The following is a 21,346-nucleotide window of genomic DNA, read 5'->3' as shown; positions in this document are numbered from 1 at the left end:
TGCTATTTTCAAAAGATTTTTATACATTTGAAAACTTATTCTGCATAATGAGTTCTTTCTACTTTTGGTACTTTAAGTACATTTGATACCAATAATTTTGTACTTTGTACTCAAGTAAATTTTGAATTCCGGACTTACTTGTAACATAGTATTGTATGACATTCTGTATAGTAGTGTGTATATCTGTCTGTCTCTTATGTCATCATGATTTGTGTGCATGGGGATCTCATCTTAAACAAGCTCATGAGTCTTCCAGTTTAGTAGACCTTGTTTTGTGAATATGTACTTCCATGTACTGTTGTTGTCATGTCTTACTAAATAAAGCACATCAATCAATCAATCAATCAATCGTATTTCTACATTGCGGTATTGATACTTTTACTTAAGTAAAACAAAATTGAGTATTTTTTCCACCACTGTCCTCTAAACTAAGTATAAACAATTTATTGTTAAACAGAGTTGTGCAATTTTAGGAGCATACTTTAAAAAAAATCTAATTGTATTAAAATGGGACAGGTTAGAATGAAGTATCTAATTATGGAGCAATGCAATGTCCAATGCAATGCAATGAATAAGCGCCCATAGGGAAATTACACAAGAAAACAATGTTTTAATATAAAGTTTATTTTCAGGACAACATTTTGCAAAAAAGCCATACTCTATTGTTAGCATCACATTACATTGCAGAATGCAGACTCACATCCCAATATAGGGCCTCATCTCTGAAATAAAAAATGTCTTGTATGACACTAACAAATAATAATAATACAAAACAAAACAAATGAAGGAACTTCAAATATAAATTGACCACATCCACACATATTACAGTAGATTGCACAAGGACGGGAAAATGAAGGCTGAAGGCAAAGTACTAATAAGTGGGTGCAAATATAATTTCTCTAGAGTCAAATGTATTTTGTGTTCCATGTGGTGTTAGAAGTAGACCGGTGTGCACACCCAACCAAATTTGGGTATAGGTTCAGGACAAAATCAGTAAGATGGATGCCTGATGAAGATGCAGTACAGGTTGAAACGTTGCAGCAATAAAGGTTATGGGGCACAATTCAATCAGTGCGGAGAGTTTTTTCTTAGTTTGCCATAGTGGCTCATCATTATTCATGAACAATATACAGGACTTGATGCAACTACCCTTTGGCATTCAAACTAGGGCAACCCCGTACATGAAAACCTGGCCTTGTCGTCAAAGGGGAGTGCTGTGGCCGAGACTTAGTTAGGCCCGCGGCAAACCAACAAGGCTCAACAGTGAAGTCTACAAGCAAATAAAATCAAAGCCAAGTGAGATGACAGTAAACCCAACAGGATTACCCAATGAATAGGATGTATATCATGTAGATTAGAAATTCCACATGGTATAAGGGGTCATATTTTTCATTAAAGTATTATATTTACTGTGGTTACAGGTGCAGTAGGTCTGAGCCCCAGCTCTAGGTACCACAGCATTAGAGAACATCCTCAATATTACAACGTTTACTTGACAGTCACTAACATGTGCAATGAGTTAAATTAATTAGTTAGCATGGTAACCAGTAAAGTGCAATGCAGCTAATCGAGCTTCATAGGAATGGACAGAATGAATAGACAATGACAAATGTGACTGACTGAAACTACCAACTGTGTAAGTATCAATGACCAGGAGCAACTAGTAGTAGAACACAAGCAGTGACCTAGATTACAATGTCTAGTCACTTAACTGTATAAACATCATTTATAACCTGGTAGGCATAAACAGTAGGGGTTAGGCAGATGACTTGTTGATGTTCTGAGTAACCTGTTCAATCAAACTGAAGCCCGATTTATACTTTGATGCACGCCGAAAATAGCCGACCTACAAGCTCACAACTGAGTCTATGGCCTATCCATATCGTGGACAGCTTATGGTCGGCACGACACCATGTTGTGCGACAGAGCATAAATTAGGCTTTAGTGTCTTTGTGTAGATGTAGACTGAGGCATTCACCTGTATGGAAGCTTTAAATCTACAGCAACAAAAGACATATCTCTTTATGAAATGATGCCCTACTAACCATAGCAATTATCTAACTGAACGATCATGTTTCTTGAAGACACCTCTGAACTATGTCAATTCTCCCTGGTCATTACTTCCACACTTCAAGGATGAATGAACTGCACTTGCCTCTAACCACCTTCCCTCCAACAGGGGGCTGAGACCTCTCATAACCAAGGACATAATGAAAGAGCACAGCAACACTGACGAATAATCCTTTTACCACACAGACGTTTCAACCCAGATGCTGTCCGAATGTAAAAACATGTCACCTTGCAAATTAGCACACTAATAATCTCTTGCAAAATGTGTGCATTTGTGGCAGATAAAATGTCATCAGATTGTGCTGTCCTGTATTCTTTGATTTTCAACTACACCCCAGGCACAGAGTGCAGATCTTCACACGATATGGATAATACAAATCACACCTCTGCGAGCCCAGCCAACTCTTATTGTCGCACAATTTCCTCTGTAACCTATCGGTCCTGTTGCTCTCAGCTTACCAATGAGTAACAGAATGACTCCGCTCAAAATTATTAAACTTAATTTAAAGATTGAAAACAAAATGTATAGAAGGAACAGGTGGCCATGAACACAGTTTTGGTTGTCAATTCATTCAGCTACACCTCATTCATTGCTGCTTCAGAAGAGATAGCTTTCTAGCTTTCTGTCATTCTTGCATCTTCATAACTTTACCCCATACTCTTACCCCTTTTTGGATCATAAACTTAAATAAAAAAAGTGTGAGAAAAGGAACATCTGCTCAGTAAAATCCTCAGAGTTAATTTAACTCTGAGAGTGTACAAATGGAACCGAATGGAGCCTTCCATTTGGTTCCATTTGTACACTCTCAGAGTTAAATTAACAATCTGGATTTTACAGTGTGACTGTGTCCCCATTATAATGATTATTTTTTTGGCTGTGACTTCCGTTAGCTGCGACTCATTCATTGTAGCCTCTGGGAAATTGCTTCCACTCTCGCATTATACTCAGATCATTAGATCTACTCCATCTTGGATCTCTCCATCTTGGTTTTAAGGATTTCCTGGAAAGAGAACAGAGATTAATGCATCTGCAGTGACACGTGTGTGTGTGTGTGTGTGTGTGTGTGTGTGTGTGTGTGTGTGTGTGTGTGTGTGTGTGTGTGTGTGTGTGTGTGTGTGTGCGTGTGCGTGTGTTTAAGAGGAACAATATCACTGAAGAACTCGTTACCCTTGAGCCTTTTATTGGATAAAAATGTGACTGGAAATCATGGGACTACAAGGGGGGGAAAGAGAAGGGTCTTTTACCTCTTCCTCGTCCAACATTGCTGGGAGGGCTCTGTGGAGAGAGAGGGTAAAAGACAGATTAATGTGAGGGAGGGAGCATAGCTATTCTCAACCTTTTTAATTTCAAGGAGCCCCAGTTTGATATCATCGCTGTCGGGCAGAAACCTTGTATCTCCATTATTTAATCTATATTATACTTCATTGTATTACAGTGTCATGCAAAGGTAGAGAAAATAGATGATCTACAAGCTCAAGGCATCACACCACAACAAGGTGTGAGCTTGTAGATCTGCTATTTTTGCAACTTGCGAAGGTTTTTGGAAGGTTATATACAGAAGTTGTGAATATGTAAGCCATAACACCTAATCAGTTTGCTTTTCTCTGCTATTTTCGATGAGAGACACAGTTGTACAATGTAGTATAAACTAACTACTTAAGCCTCATTAGAAAAAAAGGAAAAATAGCCAATCTACAAGCTCACAACCACTTGAACCCCAACAGGCCTATTCCGGGGGTAACATTCATCAAACATAGCCGATCGTCTGGCCAAATAAGCTAAACAGCCAACCAGGGAGCTCTCAGAGCCTTTGCCCTCTCCCTCTCCCCGCTGCTACCGACGGGCAGTAGCTGGCGGTAGCCGACCGAGCAAGTTTGGTCGGCTTTCAACGCTTCCCTACAACTTACGACCCGACACGACAGCGTGCACACCGCCCATTCGACCAGAGCTACCTTAAGACTAGAGGGTTTAAGTGGTTAAGCTGGTGTGACAGCACAACATTCTGTGCAGAGAACATGGTTAAACCCCAGGCGGGAAGAAGTCAAAACATATCTCAAGTGTATCGTTTTCACTTCATACTCACACGTCAGCAACAGTTGTGGGAATGTTCTCCTCGACCCATTTTAGGTCTTCATCCTGTCAAGAGCACATTATGCACCATTAATTATTAATGGATTATTAATGGAACACTAAACAGATGGATGTAGATCACATAGATATGAAAGATTCATTAACCACTTAAACCCTGTATACTTTGATCACCGGGGTCCCCCAGGGCTCTATGTTCGGTACCCTCATTTCTTTCCCTCTACACAACATCTCTTGGGTGAAAATAGCCAGTCTACAAGCTTGTAGATCGGCTATTTTCACGGAATGTTTGGCTATTATTATGACACACACGGAATATGGACACTAGGGTTCATGTGGTTAAGAAGTGACCAAGCTGACAGCTGCAATTATAAAATTCCCTGGGGAAGAGGGGTGGAGGACAACCCACCTCTTTACTCAGCAGTTTCTGGGAGCCATTTGTGTCTGGCTTTGAGCCTCTCATTTTCATCCCCTCTGAAAGAAAAAATAATAATAAAGTCAGATAAACATTTGAAATTGTATAATTTCAAGATTCTTTGGGGGGGAATTGTTTTCCTATTTTTAGACACTACAATAGAACACTACACCTAAGCTGAACGAATCAAGCTTGGAGCGTAATTATGTCAGTTCAGTGCCAAATTTCCTGAGACATGGGCCAAATCGTATTTGTTGTTCAAGATTAAAGTTTTTTTTATTGTTTCGTCTTGTGTACAGGTACGAAGAGTAACATTATTTTGTTCTGGTTCCTCAGACATTGCAGCAGCATTAATAATAGTAATAATAATAGTAAACATATACAATAATAAGGATCGAGAAAGAGAACATCTACAGTTTGACTGTGATCCTAGCGCTTATGGTACTTGAAGATGCTGTGCGTTCTTACTCGTAGGTTATAAACATCTGTTATAAACATCTGTGCGAGTGTAAAAGCTGGTAAGTGATCATCTGTGCCAGTGTCTTTGGCATTGATGTGCCAGGTGGATGGTGTCTACTGCACTTAACATTGCAGAGTGTCCGAAAGTTCATGCCACTTGGAAATCAATTTAGCATACTTTTATGTGCAAACATCTGGCACTCAGATTACAACCAACACAATTTATTTTGGAATACTATTTGATTGATGTCTGGTAGGGAGTAATGTAAAATTTGTGCTGATTTGAATTTGGGGAATGATAAGCGAGCACTGACTGGTTAATGAATGATCCCACCGTGGAGGAGAGATTTATGACACTTACCAAAAGCCTCATTCAACATGGGCTCCTTGGCTTCTTCCTCTTCATCATCATCATCAATCAGAGGGGAATGGGAGAACCTATGAGACAACAGACCAGAGTGTCAGATGCATGTGAACAACTGGGCCTTAAACCAAAGCATGCTGGGAAAAAGGACATTCACATCAGAGTAGTTTCAAAATATCCACGCAGTAAAATCCTTAGTTTCAATATATCCATTCGTAACTCTGGGAGTGTACAAATACCAAATAACCAAATACACTTGGTTAATTAACACAGAGTAATTTACTTTGCATCAGAAAAATGTCCTGTGCTGGATTTAACTGCCCTGCAGTGTAAATGTTTTGACAGCAAATTCTTAACTAGTTTTAGTCATAATTATCTGAATAAAATTTCATTTAGTCATTCGTTTTAGTCATATTGTAGTCATCTGAAATGTTTTAGTTTTAGTCTAGTTTTAGATGACTATATCATATCATCATCAAGATTTTAGTCGACTAAATCTATAGTTGATTTTGTCAACAAAATAATATTCTGGCGGGCCTTGATGACATCGTAATGCCTGATTTTACACTTGGTGGCATGCTGAAAATAGCCGATCTACAAGCTCACAACGCGTCACAGTGCGATGCGTTTTGAGCTTGTAGATCTGCTATTTTCAGAGCGCAACACCTGAGCGCAACCAAACATAAAATTACTTGTCTTAGTTCTACTGGATCTCTTCTCCACAAGTTCCTCCTTAACGTTTTAGTCTAGTTTTTATTTATTGAAGTAATTGTCAATATATTTAGTGTTAGTTTCAGTCATCATAGCTTAGTTTTTATTTAGTTTTCATCAGTGAAAAAAGATAAGTCGACGAACATTTTTCGCCATAGTTTCAGTTGACGAAATTAACACTGCTGCCCTGTGCAGTCCAGGTGTGATTGTGTGCTGACCTCTGGTTGTTAGCAGAGGGTCGCAGCAGCACCATGATGACCAGCAGGATGGTGGAGAACAGCAACCGCCAGAAGGCGTCGTCCACCCACAGGTCCCTCCAGCCCTGAACACAAACAACAAACATTTCATTCATTTCATATATATTGTACTATTTGTGAATTCATTTACCCAATGAACTGAGACTGATGGTATTTATTTATTTTACAATCAAAATACAATACACCCCATATGGGGTGATAGTCATCAAGATGTCACAATTCAATTGTATTATTTTAATGCTTCTTGATCCACTCAGAATCATGTAACAAATATTAAGTGCTCCTTTCATCTCTCTCTCTCTCTCTCTCTCTCTCTCTCTAGCTCTCTCAAGAGTAGACAGGAGAAATTGCGGTAATAAATTATGTAAAACAAGCAAACTCACCGTTTGACAGCCAACCATCTTGAAGACTTTGGTGGTCCAAATGATGAAGATGATGGAGGCTGTGGTCACACAAATAAGCAGCTGTTAGATTTTTCAGCCAAATATAAACAATGCTTACAAACAAACAAAAAACACAGGCGATATCCAACCAATGTAACCAAAATAAAGTTACTGGCTAAGATCTTTGCATGGTTTCAAATTCTGCTAAATAATCACAAGACCTCAGGAAAAGAGACTGAATCTCCACAATGTCAGGAGGAAAGGACAATATTTTCCAACATTAAGTATAAGGATACAAGAAATGAAAAGCCTTATGATTGATTATGGCAGTATTATGGTTCTGCTATATTCAGTAAAAGAAAAGGTACAAAACCATGTAAGTGGATTTTAATTACGACTACAGGGATTATGTTTTTGCCCCATTCTGTTTTTTAGATTTTAATTTTTTTTAAATAACTCGAGAATGGATGGTAAAATTTTCATTAAACTTGGTGACAATGGCTACCCAAAAGAGGTTATTAACATCTGGGCCAAAAAGGTTAATGTCATTGTCACAACCACGGTCATGGTCAAAATCTAATATGGATGGGTGAATTGTCATTAAACTGGAATGACCAGTAGGCTGCCCGGAACAGATGATTCACTTTTGGGTCGAAAAGGTCAGAGGAAAAGTCATAATCCAAATGCCATCATATCATATCTTGCCATCATATCATCGCGTTTTTTTTTCTCCCAGTTTTAGACATACAATGTTTTCATTCGACAGCGAATATAGCATTTCAGGTGGAAATGGTATATTGACAAACTGCATTCTTCTCGTGACTTTGTGTAGAAACAGTATTTATTCTCCTGGCATATATTAAGTATTCCAAGTACTGTATAAAGCACTGGTTCTCAATATGTGGTCCGGGAACCTCCAGGGGTCCTCGAGGGGGTTCCAGGAGATCCCCCAAATCAATTGATAGTTAGGAACCAAATGGACCCTTACAGGTCTGTAACTCAGAGAGTGTACAAATGGAACCAAACAGATTCCCATAAGGGTCTGTTTGATTCCATTTGTACACTCTCATAATTAAATGGACTGAGTGTCGATCGGAGTCCCAGAGATGACAATCGAATCAAATGGGGGTCTGTGACCTAATGCATATCAAACGGGACTCCTTGAAAAAAAGAAAAGAAAAGAGAATCACTGTTACGAACCACTTTGTCCAAACGTGTAATCTACATGCATGGCGATGCATATCTAATCATCTGGAGGACAGAGGAGCAGCTGTTTCTGATCCAAAACAACTCACCCACAACAGAGAAGATGAGTGTGTTGGTGAAGTGCTGATACAAAGAGAGTTTCACTACATTCCTGCGGAGCTTCAGGAGTCTAGTAGTCTGGGATAGACTGATGAAAATGTAGACACAAGTTAAGGAAAACGGAAATACTTTACATGAAAAGGCTATACATGAACTGAAAGGCTATACATGAACATAATTATTTCATAGCTTGTATTAACAGCCTATTAAACATACATATAGCCAATCTACAAGCTCGTAGATCTGCTTTTCTTCTTTCATTCTTTTTTAAATGTTTTTATATTTTCGCACTATAATGACATGGCCAAAATAGGGACGCCAGGTTGAAAGTGATTAACCAGGGCATCTCTGCTTTGTTTAGACAGGACAATGAAGGTAGGCAGGTAAACAGTACAGTGAAAGGTGGGATAACACAACAAAGGTCCATGAGCCAGATTTGCAGATTTGAACCCAGGACTTTGCAGTTATCCATCCCTCCTGACTACTGTGTAGAAGGATATCCACCACATCACACAGGAATCAATGAGAGACAGGCTAAGATTAGCCACCAAGGCAACCGTGCCATAGAAACCCTGGATGAGAGAGAGAGAAAGAGAGAGAGAGAGAGAGAGACAGACAGACAGACAGACAGACAGACAGACAGACAGACAGACAGACAGACAGAGAGAGAGACAAAGAGAGAGAGAGAGAGAGAGAGAGAGAGAGAGAGAGAGAGAGAGAGAGAGAGAGAGAGAGAGAGAGAGAGAGAGAGAGAGAGAGAGAGAGAGAGAGAGAGAGAGAGAGAGAGAGAGAGAGAGAGAGAGAGACAGAGAGAGAGAGAGAGAGAGAGAGAGAGAAAGAAAGAGCACAATTAAGAACTATAGCTGCAGCGTGTCTGTGCATAATGGCATGGATTTAAAAACATGCTTCTTATCACTTACAAAATATCTTTTACATAAACTCCATTTGGGATTTTAAATACAATTCAGTCCAGAATACTGTCAAGAATACAGTCAAATATGCAATACCCCATCTTGTGAAAGCTGATCTTAATTACAAACTGTATCAGTCGTGTCACATTACAAACATGCTATTGTTTATGGATTTAAGATTTTACAGACAGTTGATGGTGCCTTCATTATGCTGCATTTGGTAATGTACATAAATACTTTCTGACTGATGAAATACAAGATACAGCCTGCAAGTAGGTCTGAAGGATAAAAATCTGAAAGTGGGTGAGAATTGGGGCCCTGTCTACCGTAGGCAAATGTTTCATGTTTCATGATGTAAAATGCAACTGCACTTTCAACTATGTTCAGTGTTTCTCATATATGTTATTAATCAAGTAAGACCTTTCATGACTTGTGGCAGTCACCAGGTAGGTCTATAGTTATGACATTTTCTTATTGCCATAGCAACAGACATTGTCCTGCAGGCAGAATGGAGGGCATTCATCCTTGCATAACATATAGTGTAACCAACCAAGGGATGGTATGACCAAGGAAAGAAAAGGTGAGTGTGGTTCACTGCAATAGAAAAGGCCACACACAATACGTGCATGATGCTCGCACTCGGGTGCACACACTCACATGTTATATTCATTAATATAATTCCTGAATTGTAGCTTTAAGTTAAGGTGAACTTGAAACACGAGCGTCCCTAGCGATCGCTTTGTGTCATCTGATCTATTATCCGTAAAAAGATTGGTTTCTGCATTAGGTTTCATGTCATGTGTTATTACTCAACAAAAATAATGTATTTTCAACTGAAAAAAAGTGCTGATGCTTAAATCAGAGTCACCAGTAGTTTTTGTGAACAATATAATGGATACTTACACCTGTGACTCTTAGTACGCCTTCCACAGAGGAGAAGAGCAGGTAGAGGAGTCCCACGGCTACTAACCGATGTACCGTAGTACCTAACCTGGGCCTGGAGGAGCAGAAAACGCCAAAAGTGGTTAATTATTAGGCCGTTAGTATCGATATATTTTCGGTTAATTGCCCAGCCCTATTAATCATCCAGTTCAGGTCACTGTAATGCTTAGTGCATTAAAGAAGTGACGAATTAGCAATGAGTGGATTGCTAATTGCTAACATAATGACTGAGGTTAGACAATGAAGACAAGTTACTTTAGTCTTCATAGTAGCGGAGGTTAACGGAAATCTCACCTTTTCAGTTACACTGGGTTTTAGGGTTTGGGCTTGAGAGTATTTCTAGCCCTCTCTTTATTTCCCTTGAGCTCTCCTATACAGTATGTGCTCCTTGGCTTCAGTTTGGTATACTTTTTTCTTTTTTTATCTTAAAAAGAAATACTGTGCAACTTTTTCAATTAACCAAAGTTATTTTTTAGGTAATGTTTCACTGGTTTATTTTTCACAATAATCATAAAAGTGTGTTTGTTTGTTTTTTACAAACGTCAATGAATACCGTTTCTGACAATGTGTTGTTGTGTTTCAACATATACTGTACTCGGGCACTTGGACCCTGTAGCATTCATTTTGGAGCAGCATAGCTCAATGATCTACTGTATGGACAAATGCTTAATGACGTTACGAGAGGCGTCGCCAAAACAAAGTTGACAAAAATGAATATTACAAAAATAAAGTTTTCCCCCAATGTGAGAAGAGTCTGCTGTATTTTAAAGAAGAGTGCATTTTGACTCACTTGACAATGCCGTAGCCGAGACTGACTATGAGCACCAGGATTCGAGCTAGCGACCTCTTGAGAGCAGAGAGCAGCTCTGCAAAAATCACAGCACCTTGAACTGTGGAGGGAGAAATAAATAAAAAATATTTTTAAAATTATTAATTATATAACACAAGTTAATTTAGCTTGGTTTGGTTCTTGACTCTACTGTACTTCTCCTGCAGTGTTTCATTCTTACTGCTGTTGCTGATAGAATTTCCCTCCGGCGATCAAAACAAGTTTACCTTATCTTATAAAATGATTGCTGACATATAAACGAAAATGTGCTGTGTGTACTGTGCGATGGGATTATAGCTCACACACTGTGAGCTATGTCTATTTTATATGACATAGTCTTCAGTGGTATTGAAATGCTGAGAAATTACCCAACATTTAGATAACTATTACTATTACTATTGCATTCAGTATTTTGAAGTGTGACAGACCGTATTCTCCTCTGTAGCGGATGCTTTGGTACACAGAGTAGAACACTGCTTTCTCCAACATCCCAAGGATAATGACAGCACCAATCCAGAACTGGATCCGCAACAAATCCCTCCAATAGCAGGCAGACCAGAAGAGCCAGAGAGCCCCGAAGAACACATACACAATGCACATCACCATGAAAAACTGTGGAACATAAAGACGGAATAAATGCTCAAACCTCATTACGCAGCTCAGGTTGTGTCTTTAGAAATGCACCGGTGGAGTTGTTAAAAATGCACAACAATCGATTCTTGTTTCCGTTAAATGGAGTAGGGGATTCCTGCATTACAGATTACAGAGCTCTCTAGTCCTTTGGATATTCAGAGTGCTTGAAGCAATGGCGTTCGAAAATTCAGAGCGCTGACTGACCCTCTGAGTGAAAAGCTGGGGTTTCTGACCATCTGAATATTTGTGGCAACAACGAAAATAATTGCAAAATGCAATCGTTTTGGCTCATCACATAGATCTACGTGTAACTAAACAGGTTATAATACTGTTTTTATACATGGGATGAATTAACGTTCAGTTTAATGCATTTCAAAAGACAAAAATCGAAAATGATCCAGACCGCTACGATATCGGACCAGGTTGGGTGTTGCCATTTTTAGGTTTATTTATATTTTAAATTAAACTTTAAACACAGGAATGCAAGATAGTGTAATTTTACTTATTAAAGCAGACATACAGTAAAGTGGGTAGTGGATGTCTATGGGCCACCCCAGTCAAAAAGTCTGGCCATGCCACTGGCCTCCATTACTGCAGAAACCCATTATTGATTTAATGACTATTTGAGAAAAAAAAATATATATATGTATTGTTCATACCTTATAGTATTAGGTATAAGCTTCATCTTTGGGTACATTAGAGCATCTCAGCATTTAAAAAATAAACAATTCATAACATTTGAGAAAGTTCAACGCACCATCATCAAGGGCCAGTCTGCAGGAGAGGAGTAGTCATTAGGTCCCTTCATCTCCACTTTCACTACAAAGACACAAAACCAAAACTTTAATACTCTTAGTATTGTGCATGGAAACCATTGTCTGTGACCAGGGGTGTACTGCCGGTGGGGCAAAGTGGAGCGCCACTAGCTGAGAAAGGTTTATCTTATCTTATGTTGATTATACACACTAGACCATACCCGGTCGACGCATCCGTGGGGGGATATGCGCACATGATCTGGCAACCCGGGAGGCGACATTGTTTGACACATAAACGCTAATAAGAAGCTGAGATTTGATGAAAATGAAAAACGGGCTTCACAGTTGCGTTCAGATGGTAATGGTCAACGGCTGTGTGCAAAATCAGAGCAATTGGTCCAGCCAGTGAGGAGAACCGGGTGGTGACACCACTACAGACGGACACCACTACAGACGGACAAACAGAGGTTACTAGAATTATAGTAGGATGAGGTGTTGGAGTCAAAATCACCATGAAAAATACAATCCTCTCTCCCATGTAGTAAATGTATCAAGGACAATTTTATCTGCAGTACAAAAATGGCTGACGACGAAGGTAGTGCTTCTCACTTGTGAAAGCGAAGTTGGGGACCTCAGAGATGTCATCTTCCCCACGTAACATAGGCTGCACCTTCACTATGAAGAGATACGGACTGTCTTCCCACGACTTTGCCACCGCACCTATGTCCTGCAAGAGAGATGTTCTGTGAGCTTAATTTTTATATTAATAGAATTACCGTAATGTACAACATAAACACTGGATATTCAATTGAAACAAATGTCGACAAAATATACATTGTTTTTGTATAAATTAACCTTTTCAATAGAGCACCGAAGTCCTGACGTCACTGCCAGTAGAGGGCGCTTTCCGCAGGTTCATGGCTTTACTTTTTGTATTGATATCCTCATTGGGGAATCTTAGATCGCTTCATATAAGAACTGTGTTCCAAAAATAAACACACCACCCTGGCGTTTTTACTCATATGGATATGAAGCATCGACTGAAGGTGTAAATGTACACATTTACCCACAGAGTAACACAATATAAACACTAGAAACGAGTCAAACAACCCAAAGACTACATTTCCCATGAACGCGGCTGCTGTGGGGACAGTGATTTCAGACCCGGAAGTAGTAGTTCTTGAGACTTTTAAGGCAGAAGGAATTCCATTTTCGCCAGAAACAGGCTGTATCAAATATGAATGAATATCATAAACGATGCAGAGCCACCCCCCTGACAAAAACGCCAGGGTGGTGTGTTTATGTTTGGAACACAGTTCTTATATGACGTGATCTAAGATTCCCAAATGGGGATTTCAACACAAAAAATAAAGCCACGAACCCGTGGAACAGCGCCCTCTAGTGGCAGTGACGTCAGACTTCGGTGCTCTATATAATGGTCCTTCTACATTCTGAGAAGATTACAAAGTACTGAGTGATCCAAGTGTACACATCCTAGCAAAAACATAATATATTCATCCCCCTTTTTCTCCCAATTTAAAGTTTCAGTCAATTCCCACTTTCCCTTGTACTGTAGTCCCTTGTCGCTGCTGACCCCTATTGGTTGGTCTTAGGGAGGGTGTAGGCGAGCATGTTGTTATCTGTGATGGCACCAATCCGCTTTCTTTTCACCTGACAGTGAGGCGTTTCACTGGGAGGACATACTGTAACATGTACGGAGGAACACTCAATTCCTCCCAGTTCAGCTCCCTACTGAACAGGCGCCCAAACACCCTGTGCGAGTCTAGTGCAGTGACAGAGATCACCCTCCCCACCTGGCTTCCCACCTTGGAACACTGGCCGTTAGTGATGCGCAGGTTGACCCGTAACCCGCGGGACCCGTGGGTCAACCCGCGGCGCGGGTGGGTCAAGTCAGAATTTCGGAGGCAATTATGCGGGCTGTGGGTGAGCGGGTCAGCCGCTCTCGCACGCAAAAAAAATAAAAAATCACATGCTCTTGTTTTGTCTTTATTCCTAATAAGAATAAGAATAATAACAATAAAACAGTTTGAATACACTTGGGGATTATTTTCTAACCATGATTTTACAGAATAAAAAAAAAATCGCGAGTCGTGGGGCGAGTTGAGCCATAGATTTATATATGGGTTCGCGGGGTGGGTTAAGGCGGGTTGGGTTCCGTCGCGGGGCGGGGCGGGGCGGGTCATGAAAAAACCCGACCCGCGCATCACTACTGGCCGTGTTAGATGGGACGCACAGCCAAATCAGATGCACCGCAGAGGACTCAAACTGCTAGTCTCCGCAGTGGTGGGCAGGAACTTTATCTCTGCTCAACCCGAAAGCCTTAGGGGCTCTCCGGTTGAGCAGCTAATAGTGATTATCTAACGTGTCATTTAGATTTATTTCCACACTAAAATAAACACTGACGAGCCCTCTGGAAATAATTATCTGGTGTGAGAGATTCCCCCTTGATAACCTCAGTTACATAACTAATATAACTGATATAAGTTGTTTCTTTCAAGGTGCTTACCATATCCTACCACCCTGTAAAGTGCCAAAATATACTTACGTCTATACAAAAATGTAGTTTCGGCTACATGCAAAAACATTTTCTGCACGCCTTAATTATGAATAATATTTTGACTGAAGGGTCAGGTGGAACGTCAGTCACTGTCGTAACATTTATTTAGAGACAGATAAACTGTTAAGCCATATATAGATTGTGGTAAAAAATAATATTATTGTCTTACCGGCTTGTCTGGCCAAGTAAAGGTCTGATTTGATGGGTCACTCTAAACAAAACAAAGGTCAGGTGAATGTACAGTACAGGGCAAAAGATAATACTTTTTAGCTTTTGTGAATTTCTGTGCTTCAAACACAACTAGCTTCACCAACATGGATTAAAGCTGCAATCTGAAATGTTATTTTAATGAATAACAATATTTTAATGCATGTTAATATAATATAGCTGGTTGGAGGTGGTCTCCCAACTAGTAGTACTACCAAGCCAAGCAGGGATTCTGTCTTTGGAGAGCAGTGTTTGTCTTTTGACTTTGGTTTAACAGCCCAAAATATACCCCCAGCCAAAGTGGGCTAGCCTGTTTTATACCCCGGGGTATAAACTGGACTAGCCCAGAATATTCCCCGAGTTATAAAACAGGCTAGCCCACTTTAACCCCCGGTATAATTGGGGTATAATTTGGGCTCTTATACCGGGTAAGACAAAACATACAGATTACAGCTTCAGAGAGACAGTAGGACAGAGACAAATAGGGAGAGAGCATAGGCAGGGGCGGATTAACCCTTCGTGGTGCCCGGTGCTTGGACCCGGTTTCGTGCCCCCCCGGGACCGCTTTGTCAGCGTGCGCGCGCGCGGGGGGGTTATAGCGCTCCTTTAGCAGCCGCTGCTTCTAAATGTCGCTGTTTTTTTTTTCTCATCATTTGGTGATGAGACCAGGGGCACCAACCCCCAAAGGTTGGTGCCCTGTACTTCAGCACCTCAAGCCTGTTGGATAAGCCACCACTGAGCATAGGGCACATTGGTTTCCAGGTCAGCAGGAAGAAAATGTTTGTTCAGAGAGAGTGGTTCTTATCATCACTGGATATGTCCAACGAAATATCTATGTAGGATGAAGCTAAAACCATGTGTGTATGTAACTGGCTGTTAATATTAATAATGCATCAGCAAGACAACAACTGACCTTTGGGCTGGAGAGCGGTTGGTACGGATTAAACTCTGTGTAGTACACCTGATAGAGGGAAAACGGGAGAAGTGGAATATATTATACATCAAAAATATGTTTTTTTTCTGTAATAGAACATCTTGCATGCGTACGTGCTTGTGTGCGTGTATGTGTTGGGTTTCAATTTGTGGATAAAATGAAAGATTTTCATATATGAGCGACTATCTGCATGATGCAAATTCAAAATGCCCTGTTTAGGAGGCCAACTGCAATATTTTTCCTTTTAAAACACAAATTTGCATTCTCAAGGTTTTGAAATGGAAGTATCTACTGGATGTCAGTGTATGTCAAACCGACATACCTTTGGTAAGAAGAGAGAGGAACAGTTGTCAAAGAACATATAACCCTGGCTGTAGTAACCACTCCAGCCATCTCTCAACATGTGTTCCAGTCCGAACATGCTCATGGCTTTGTTGTCCTGCAGAGGAAAGAAAATACAAAAATATCACCTCAACTTCCTCAGCCTTGTTATATTATGGGTGTGTATTTTGTTATGCTGTACGTATATTCAATGTTATGCAGTAAAGTCGACAGTATCATAATAATATGATGTATTAATACTGTATTTAATTATACTGCACTTGTCATTATATCAAAAGATGTAGTTTCAAGAAATTAATGAAAGTCGTTATATGAAAGAATGACACTGGAATAAATGTGTTTGCCATGTACAGTATGTGAGCGTGTGTTGTACAGTAGGCTGTGTCAATGCGTCTACTGTATGTGAGTATGTATGTACTCTATCTCTATGTGTTCATATAAGCTAAATACCTGAAAAGTAAAGTGAATTATGTTGTGTATTAGTTGCTTTCATGACAAACCAGTTTGAAGAGTGTACTCACAGGCGTGTTAAAGACTTCATTGTAGCACACAGAGGAACGTAGATACCAGCTGATGTTAATAGACAGGTTCCCATCACATGAGGCCAGATCACCCTGGACTGAATCACATGATTTACATTCAGTGAGAAAGGAGGATCCATGAAGGGCAATACATGCAGCAATACTGCAAAATACACATTTTGTGTGGATACATTGAGGATTTTTATGTGTACATCAGGACAATACAATATGGAATATCATTCATTTTCAAGTTACTGTATTCTGTAACACTGATGCACAATTCTGATGCACAATCATTCTACATGATTCTGCATATCTCAGTGAACCGAGCACAGAATTAACACTACCATGGTCAGGGTTTCAATTACCACTGAGGCAGTCCATACTAAAATGTATGTCATGATACTTTCTGGTTTAAAGCATCCACAGAATGGCATGTTGTTGGCAGGCAACCAAGCACAACCTGTTACAGTATAGCAAAATGTTCTCAATGTGGATCGATGAAGATGATCTAATAAGGAGAATAAGGCACTTAAATCAAGTCAAAATAATGGTGCCTTTTATAAATTCTATATGAACACTGACAGAAATAAGTGGTTGATGCTCACCATGATGACCACCCAATATAGAAATATGCACACATACTATGCAGTGCACTAAATGGCATGTATTGGTGTATCTTTCTTAGCATGCAGCCAAACATTGAGAAACAAGCTATCAAAAGCATAGGGTGCAAAGGTCAAATAACCAATGCCCAATCGATACAATTTACAACAATTACAACTTTTGCATTTAACAGTCGCTCTTAATATGTGCAAAATCGGTGTAAGTATCCGGTGGCATGAAACCAAGTCAACGAATGACAGGTAACAAATACTCTTTAGTCCCTCAGGAATGTAATGAAAAGATAGAGAAGCACTAAATAAGATATGGGTTATTTAAGATATTTTTTAATAAGACTGGAGAACATTCTGGCATATTAAGTAGAGGTGGAATGTGAGGGACAACTGATATCTTAGGAAGCAGCCAAACAGTGAAAAACAGAACAACTGGGTAAATCCCAATAACCAAAGACTATCTACAAACAGCACTATGTGGGGAAGAATAGACATTTCCCCCCAAACTATTCTAAATACTAGGCAACAGACCAGGTATTTTCCTAAATGATACATCGTTGCATGTAGCTCACAATCCGTGTTTCATGTCCTACCCGGGATTCAAACCCGGGTCTCCTGTGGCCCCCGTGTGGGACACCAAACTTCTACCTCTCTTTCCAGAGGGAATCCCCACAACTTGGCCAGGGGAGAAACGGCACATATGAGCTTCGGGCAGTACTACTTCTCAACCAGCAGGTGTCCTACCTGACACCAGGTTCAAAATGTCTTTCTTTAGATGGGGTGCTTTCTAGAATTCTAAAATGAGACAGAATGCTGTGTAGCTCATTGGATGAGCACTGTTAGGATTAGAAGACAAGACATATTTATGTACTCGCCTACTGTATATTAAAGTTAATGGTGGCAGACATGTGTGCCTCTTAATTTTTTCTCCATGGGCAAGTTTTGGATAAAGACACACTGTGCCCATGCAAAGTGTGACGCATTTGGCCGATCCATGCTGATTTTGGAACGTAGCCAGGGAGCAGGGACACAGTCGTAAACTATGCTATCCAATGTGAATTTTACCAGAGGTATTACTCAAGCTGACATTTAATCAAATGTTTAACAGTCTGTGCATTCCTTGAGCCTCTGCATTTCCTCTGCATTCACTCAGCAAAAAAAACAATAAGCTATTGCTATTTGTAAAATTAACATAAAAATATTATTATAAAAAATACTTTTTTAAATTCAATTCAATGTTTATCCTGATAAAATATCGGAAGTGATATATTACTAGAAATTAATCACAGGCTGGAGAGAAGTCGCTTAAAGGCTATTGCTGGAAATACACCTGTGACGATTTTCCCTGTCATGCTGATGCAACATTGTTATGCCCATGTCAAACAGAGTTTTCAAATAGGAACTAGATGGGTGGGGTTTACCACATACAGTGTGTTCCTACAGTTCATGTCAAACATGACCAAACAGAAAGATTAGGTAAACATGGGAAGGTATTTCAAGCCTGATACTATCTGAATCGTCTCCATGTAGTACTTACTCATCTTGTGCATGCATATTCAAACAAATACTACCTAGACTATTTAAACAGGTCTGGTAGATGTATTAGTTTGAAAAGCTATATTTGTGGCAGGTGTACATAAATCATGACATACTTCATATGTGTGGGGGCCTTTGTACATTATTGATCAGAAAAGAGTGAAGAATGACAGGTAAGAGCAGGTAGTGCAAGGCAATGCCGTGTGTGGTAGAAATGTAAATGCTTAGGACCTGGATTTGAATTGAGTACATCACATGAAAACACATGGTAACACTTATAATGGCCATTATGGTCGAGCAACCAGACATCCCATAACCACTTAATCCCTATTCTATTCTTTGGCAATTCAAATAGCCAAAGTAAATCAAGCACAACAGATCTACAAGAACGATGCAATGCGTTGTGAGCTTGAAGATCTGCTATTGTTTTCAACAAAACGTGTGGGAGACAAATTGAAAAATGTTGGGACACAAGGGTTAAAGTGGTTAATGTTTCAAGAAATAATACAGGAAAAAATGCTGGACAATCATGCCCTTCCCCATGTTAAATTGACCAAAAACAAACCGTGATCGCCGATGTTTAATTATTTGACAAACTGTCAAGTCACCGTTGTACTTACACTTCATGAAGATAGTGGTGTTGGCGTATAACGTCTTGCGGAACACAGCATCTTGTGTCTGGAAATGCAACAGGACAAAAATAAATAAATCAATAAGCTATTGTTTGGGTTTGAAGACCCAGCTGCCTCAGTGGCATACCATAGTGTGTGCATTCACAGATGGATAATAACACTGTCACTTCTCCACATTTATTTGCCAGTGGTCCTTTAGGGGGTACCAGGGGGTCCCCAGCCAAATTAATAGTTAGGAACCAAATTGACTCTTATGTGTCTGTAACTCTGAGAGTGTACAAATGGAACCAAATGGACCCGTTACACTCTCAGAGTTAAATGAACACTAATCATGATGATACAGTGTAGATTGGGACCCCCAAGAAATCTAAATGGTTGAGTCCCAGGCATATCTTTTCAAATGGGGGTCCCTGGGCTAATATTTGTCAATTTGGGGGTCCTTGATGCAAAAAAGGTTGAAAACCACTGTCTTAAACGAACATGCAAGCTTTAGCAGGGGGGATTCCTCAGGCTCAAGTAATAATAACAGCTCGGGTATAACAGCTGTATTTTTATGACTTGCCTAGCCTAAGCTTATTGAGCCTAAATGCACATGTATGTTGTTTGCTGTGTGACATAAAGTGACAACCACAACGCAGAGTGAGTGTCATATGATTGACAGGTGCTCTTCATCAAGAGGTTGGGCGACACAGTCCTCCTTGGTAGCAACACTAGCTAGCGCTTTGCTATGGGTGATAATTCCCATGGTAATTCCCGAGAGGCAACGTTAACAACAGGACACAAACGACAGTAAAACACTCACCGCGTTGATCTCGACATTCCACAAGGACACCTCTGCTGCGGTTCCGGCACGGAAAACTAATGTAAAAAGCAGCGCACGTACCCAATGAGCCGTAGCATCTGGCATTTTCTATTTGTGTATCTACTGTATACCAATGGCAGTCACCGCGTCCAGCTGGGTTGCACTTCAGTGTAGTTCTCGTTCTCCACCACGAGAGGGCGACACCCGGTTGACTGAATTCATCGTACGTTTACCGTTTGTGCCTCTAATGACTCAAATAAACATGTTTGTTTATAAACACCAGCGGAGCGGTGTAAACTAAAGTAACTAAGTACATTTACTCAAGTACTGTACTTAAGTACAATTTTGACGTATTTGTTTTTACTTTACTTGAGTATTTCCAGTTTTCATTACTTTTACTTCTACTCCACTACATCTCAGAGGCAACTATAGTACTTTACTCCTCTACAATGACTTGACAACTTTAGTTTCTAGTCACTTTTTAGAAATAAATTATGATATGTGCGCAAACTCAGGACCTGGTTGCCTGACAACCAATTAGCCAATCACAGGGCGCGCAGCCGGGCAGCCGGGACTGTAGTTTGTGAGTCTAGTGACTACAAGTGTCGTTGTCATTTGTACGACATGCAGTGTTGCCAGGTTTTGTGAGAGAAATGAGCAACTAGGTCTATAAAAACAAGCCCAAAAGAAGCGAGCCGATCGCCCTTTAATATTGCATTGGCTATATTTTCAAAGAAATATATTGGAAGACATTTTTAAAAATGAGGATGGGGGTTAACTCCCTGGCATTTTATTTTCAGATGGGGGTCCGCAGACAAATACATATTCATTTGGGGGTCCTTGACTTGAAAATGTTAAACACTGGTTTAAACAACATTAGGAAACACGCGCAAATAAGCAACTACACGTTAGAAACAAGCCCCAAAAAAACGCAACCCGCAACCAATATTTACAAGCAACTTTACAGAAAAAGACTTTACAGCAACTTTGCAGAAAAAGTCCAAAGTGCTTATAATAAGTGGACTTGGCAACCCTGTACAGTTCTCTGCAGAGT

The 21,346-nt window shown here is 40.0% G+C and overlaps 1 protein-coding gene across 1 annotated transcript; it reads right to left on the bottom strand.

The window, feature by feature from the left end:
* Positions 1-614: 614 nt before the first annotated feature.
* Positions 615-20,444, bottom strand: LOC311036767 (transmembrane protein 87A-like). The gene is made up of 21 exons (XM_084045714.1): positions 20,293-20,444; positions 19,479-19,536; positions 16,706-16,803; positions 16,165-16,281; positions 15,822-15,869; positions 14,871-14,912; positions 12,733-12,850; positions 12,126-12,187; positions 11,164-11,347; positions 10,697-10,796; positions 9,868-9,961; positions 8,554-8,625; positions 8,044-8,152; positions 6,749-6,807; positions 6,327-6,430; positions 5,395-5,471; positions 4,569-4,633; positions 4,155-4,207; positions 3,316-3,346; positions 2,893-3,071; positions 615-2,816 (listed from the first exon to the last, which is right to left on the bottom strand). The coding sequence occupies exons 1-20, from the start codon at positions 20,395-20,397 to the stop codon at positions 3,030-3,032; spliced, it is 1,638 nt and encodes a 545-aa protein (XP_083901840.1). The 5' UTR covers positions 20,398-20,444; the 3' UTR covers positions 615-2,816; positions 2,893-3,029.
* Positions 20,445-21,346: the final 902 nt, after the last annotated feature.

This window comes from Gymnoscopelus microlampas (genome assembly GCF_963454915.1).
Source record: "Gymnoscopelus microlampas genome assembly, chromosome: 20".
Taxonomy (NCBI): domain Eukaryota; kingdom Metazoa; phylum Chordata; class Actinopteri; order Myctophiformes; family Myctophidae; genus Gymnoscopelus; species Gymnoscopelus microlampas.
The sequence above is the reverse complement of the archived record's forward strand: the minus strand, read 5'-3'. Positions and strand labels throughout refer to the sequence as shown.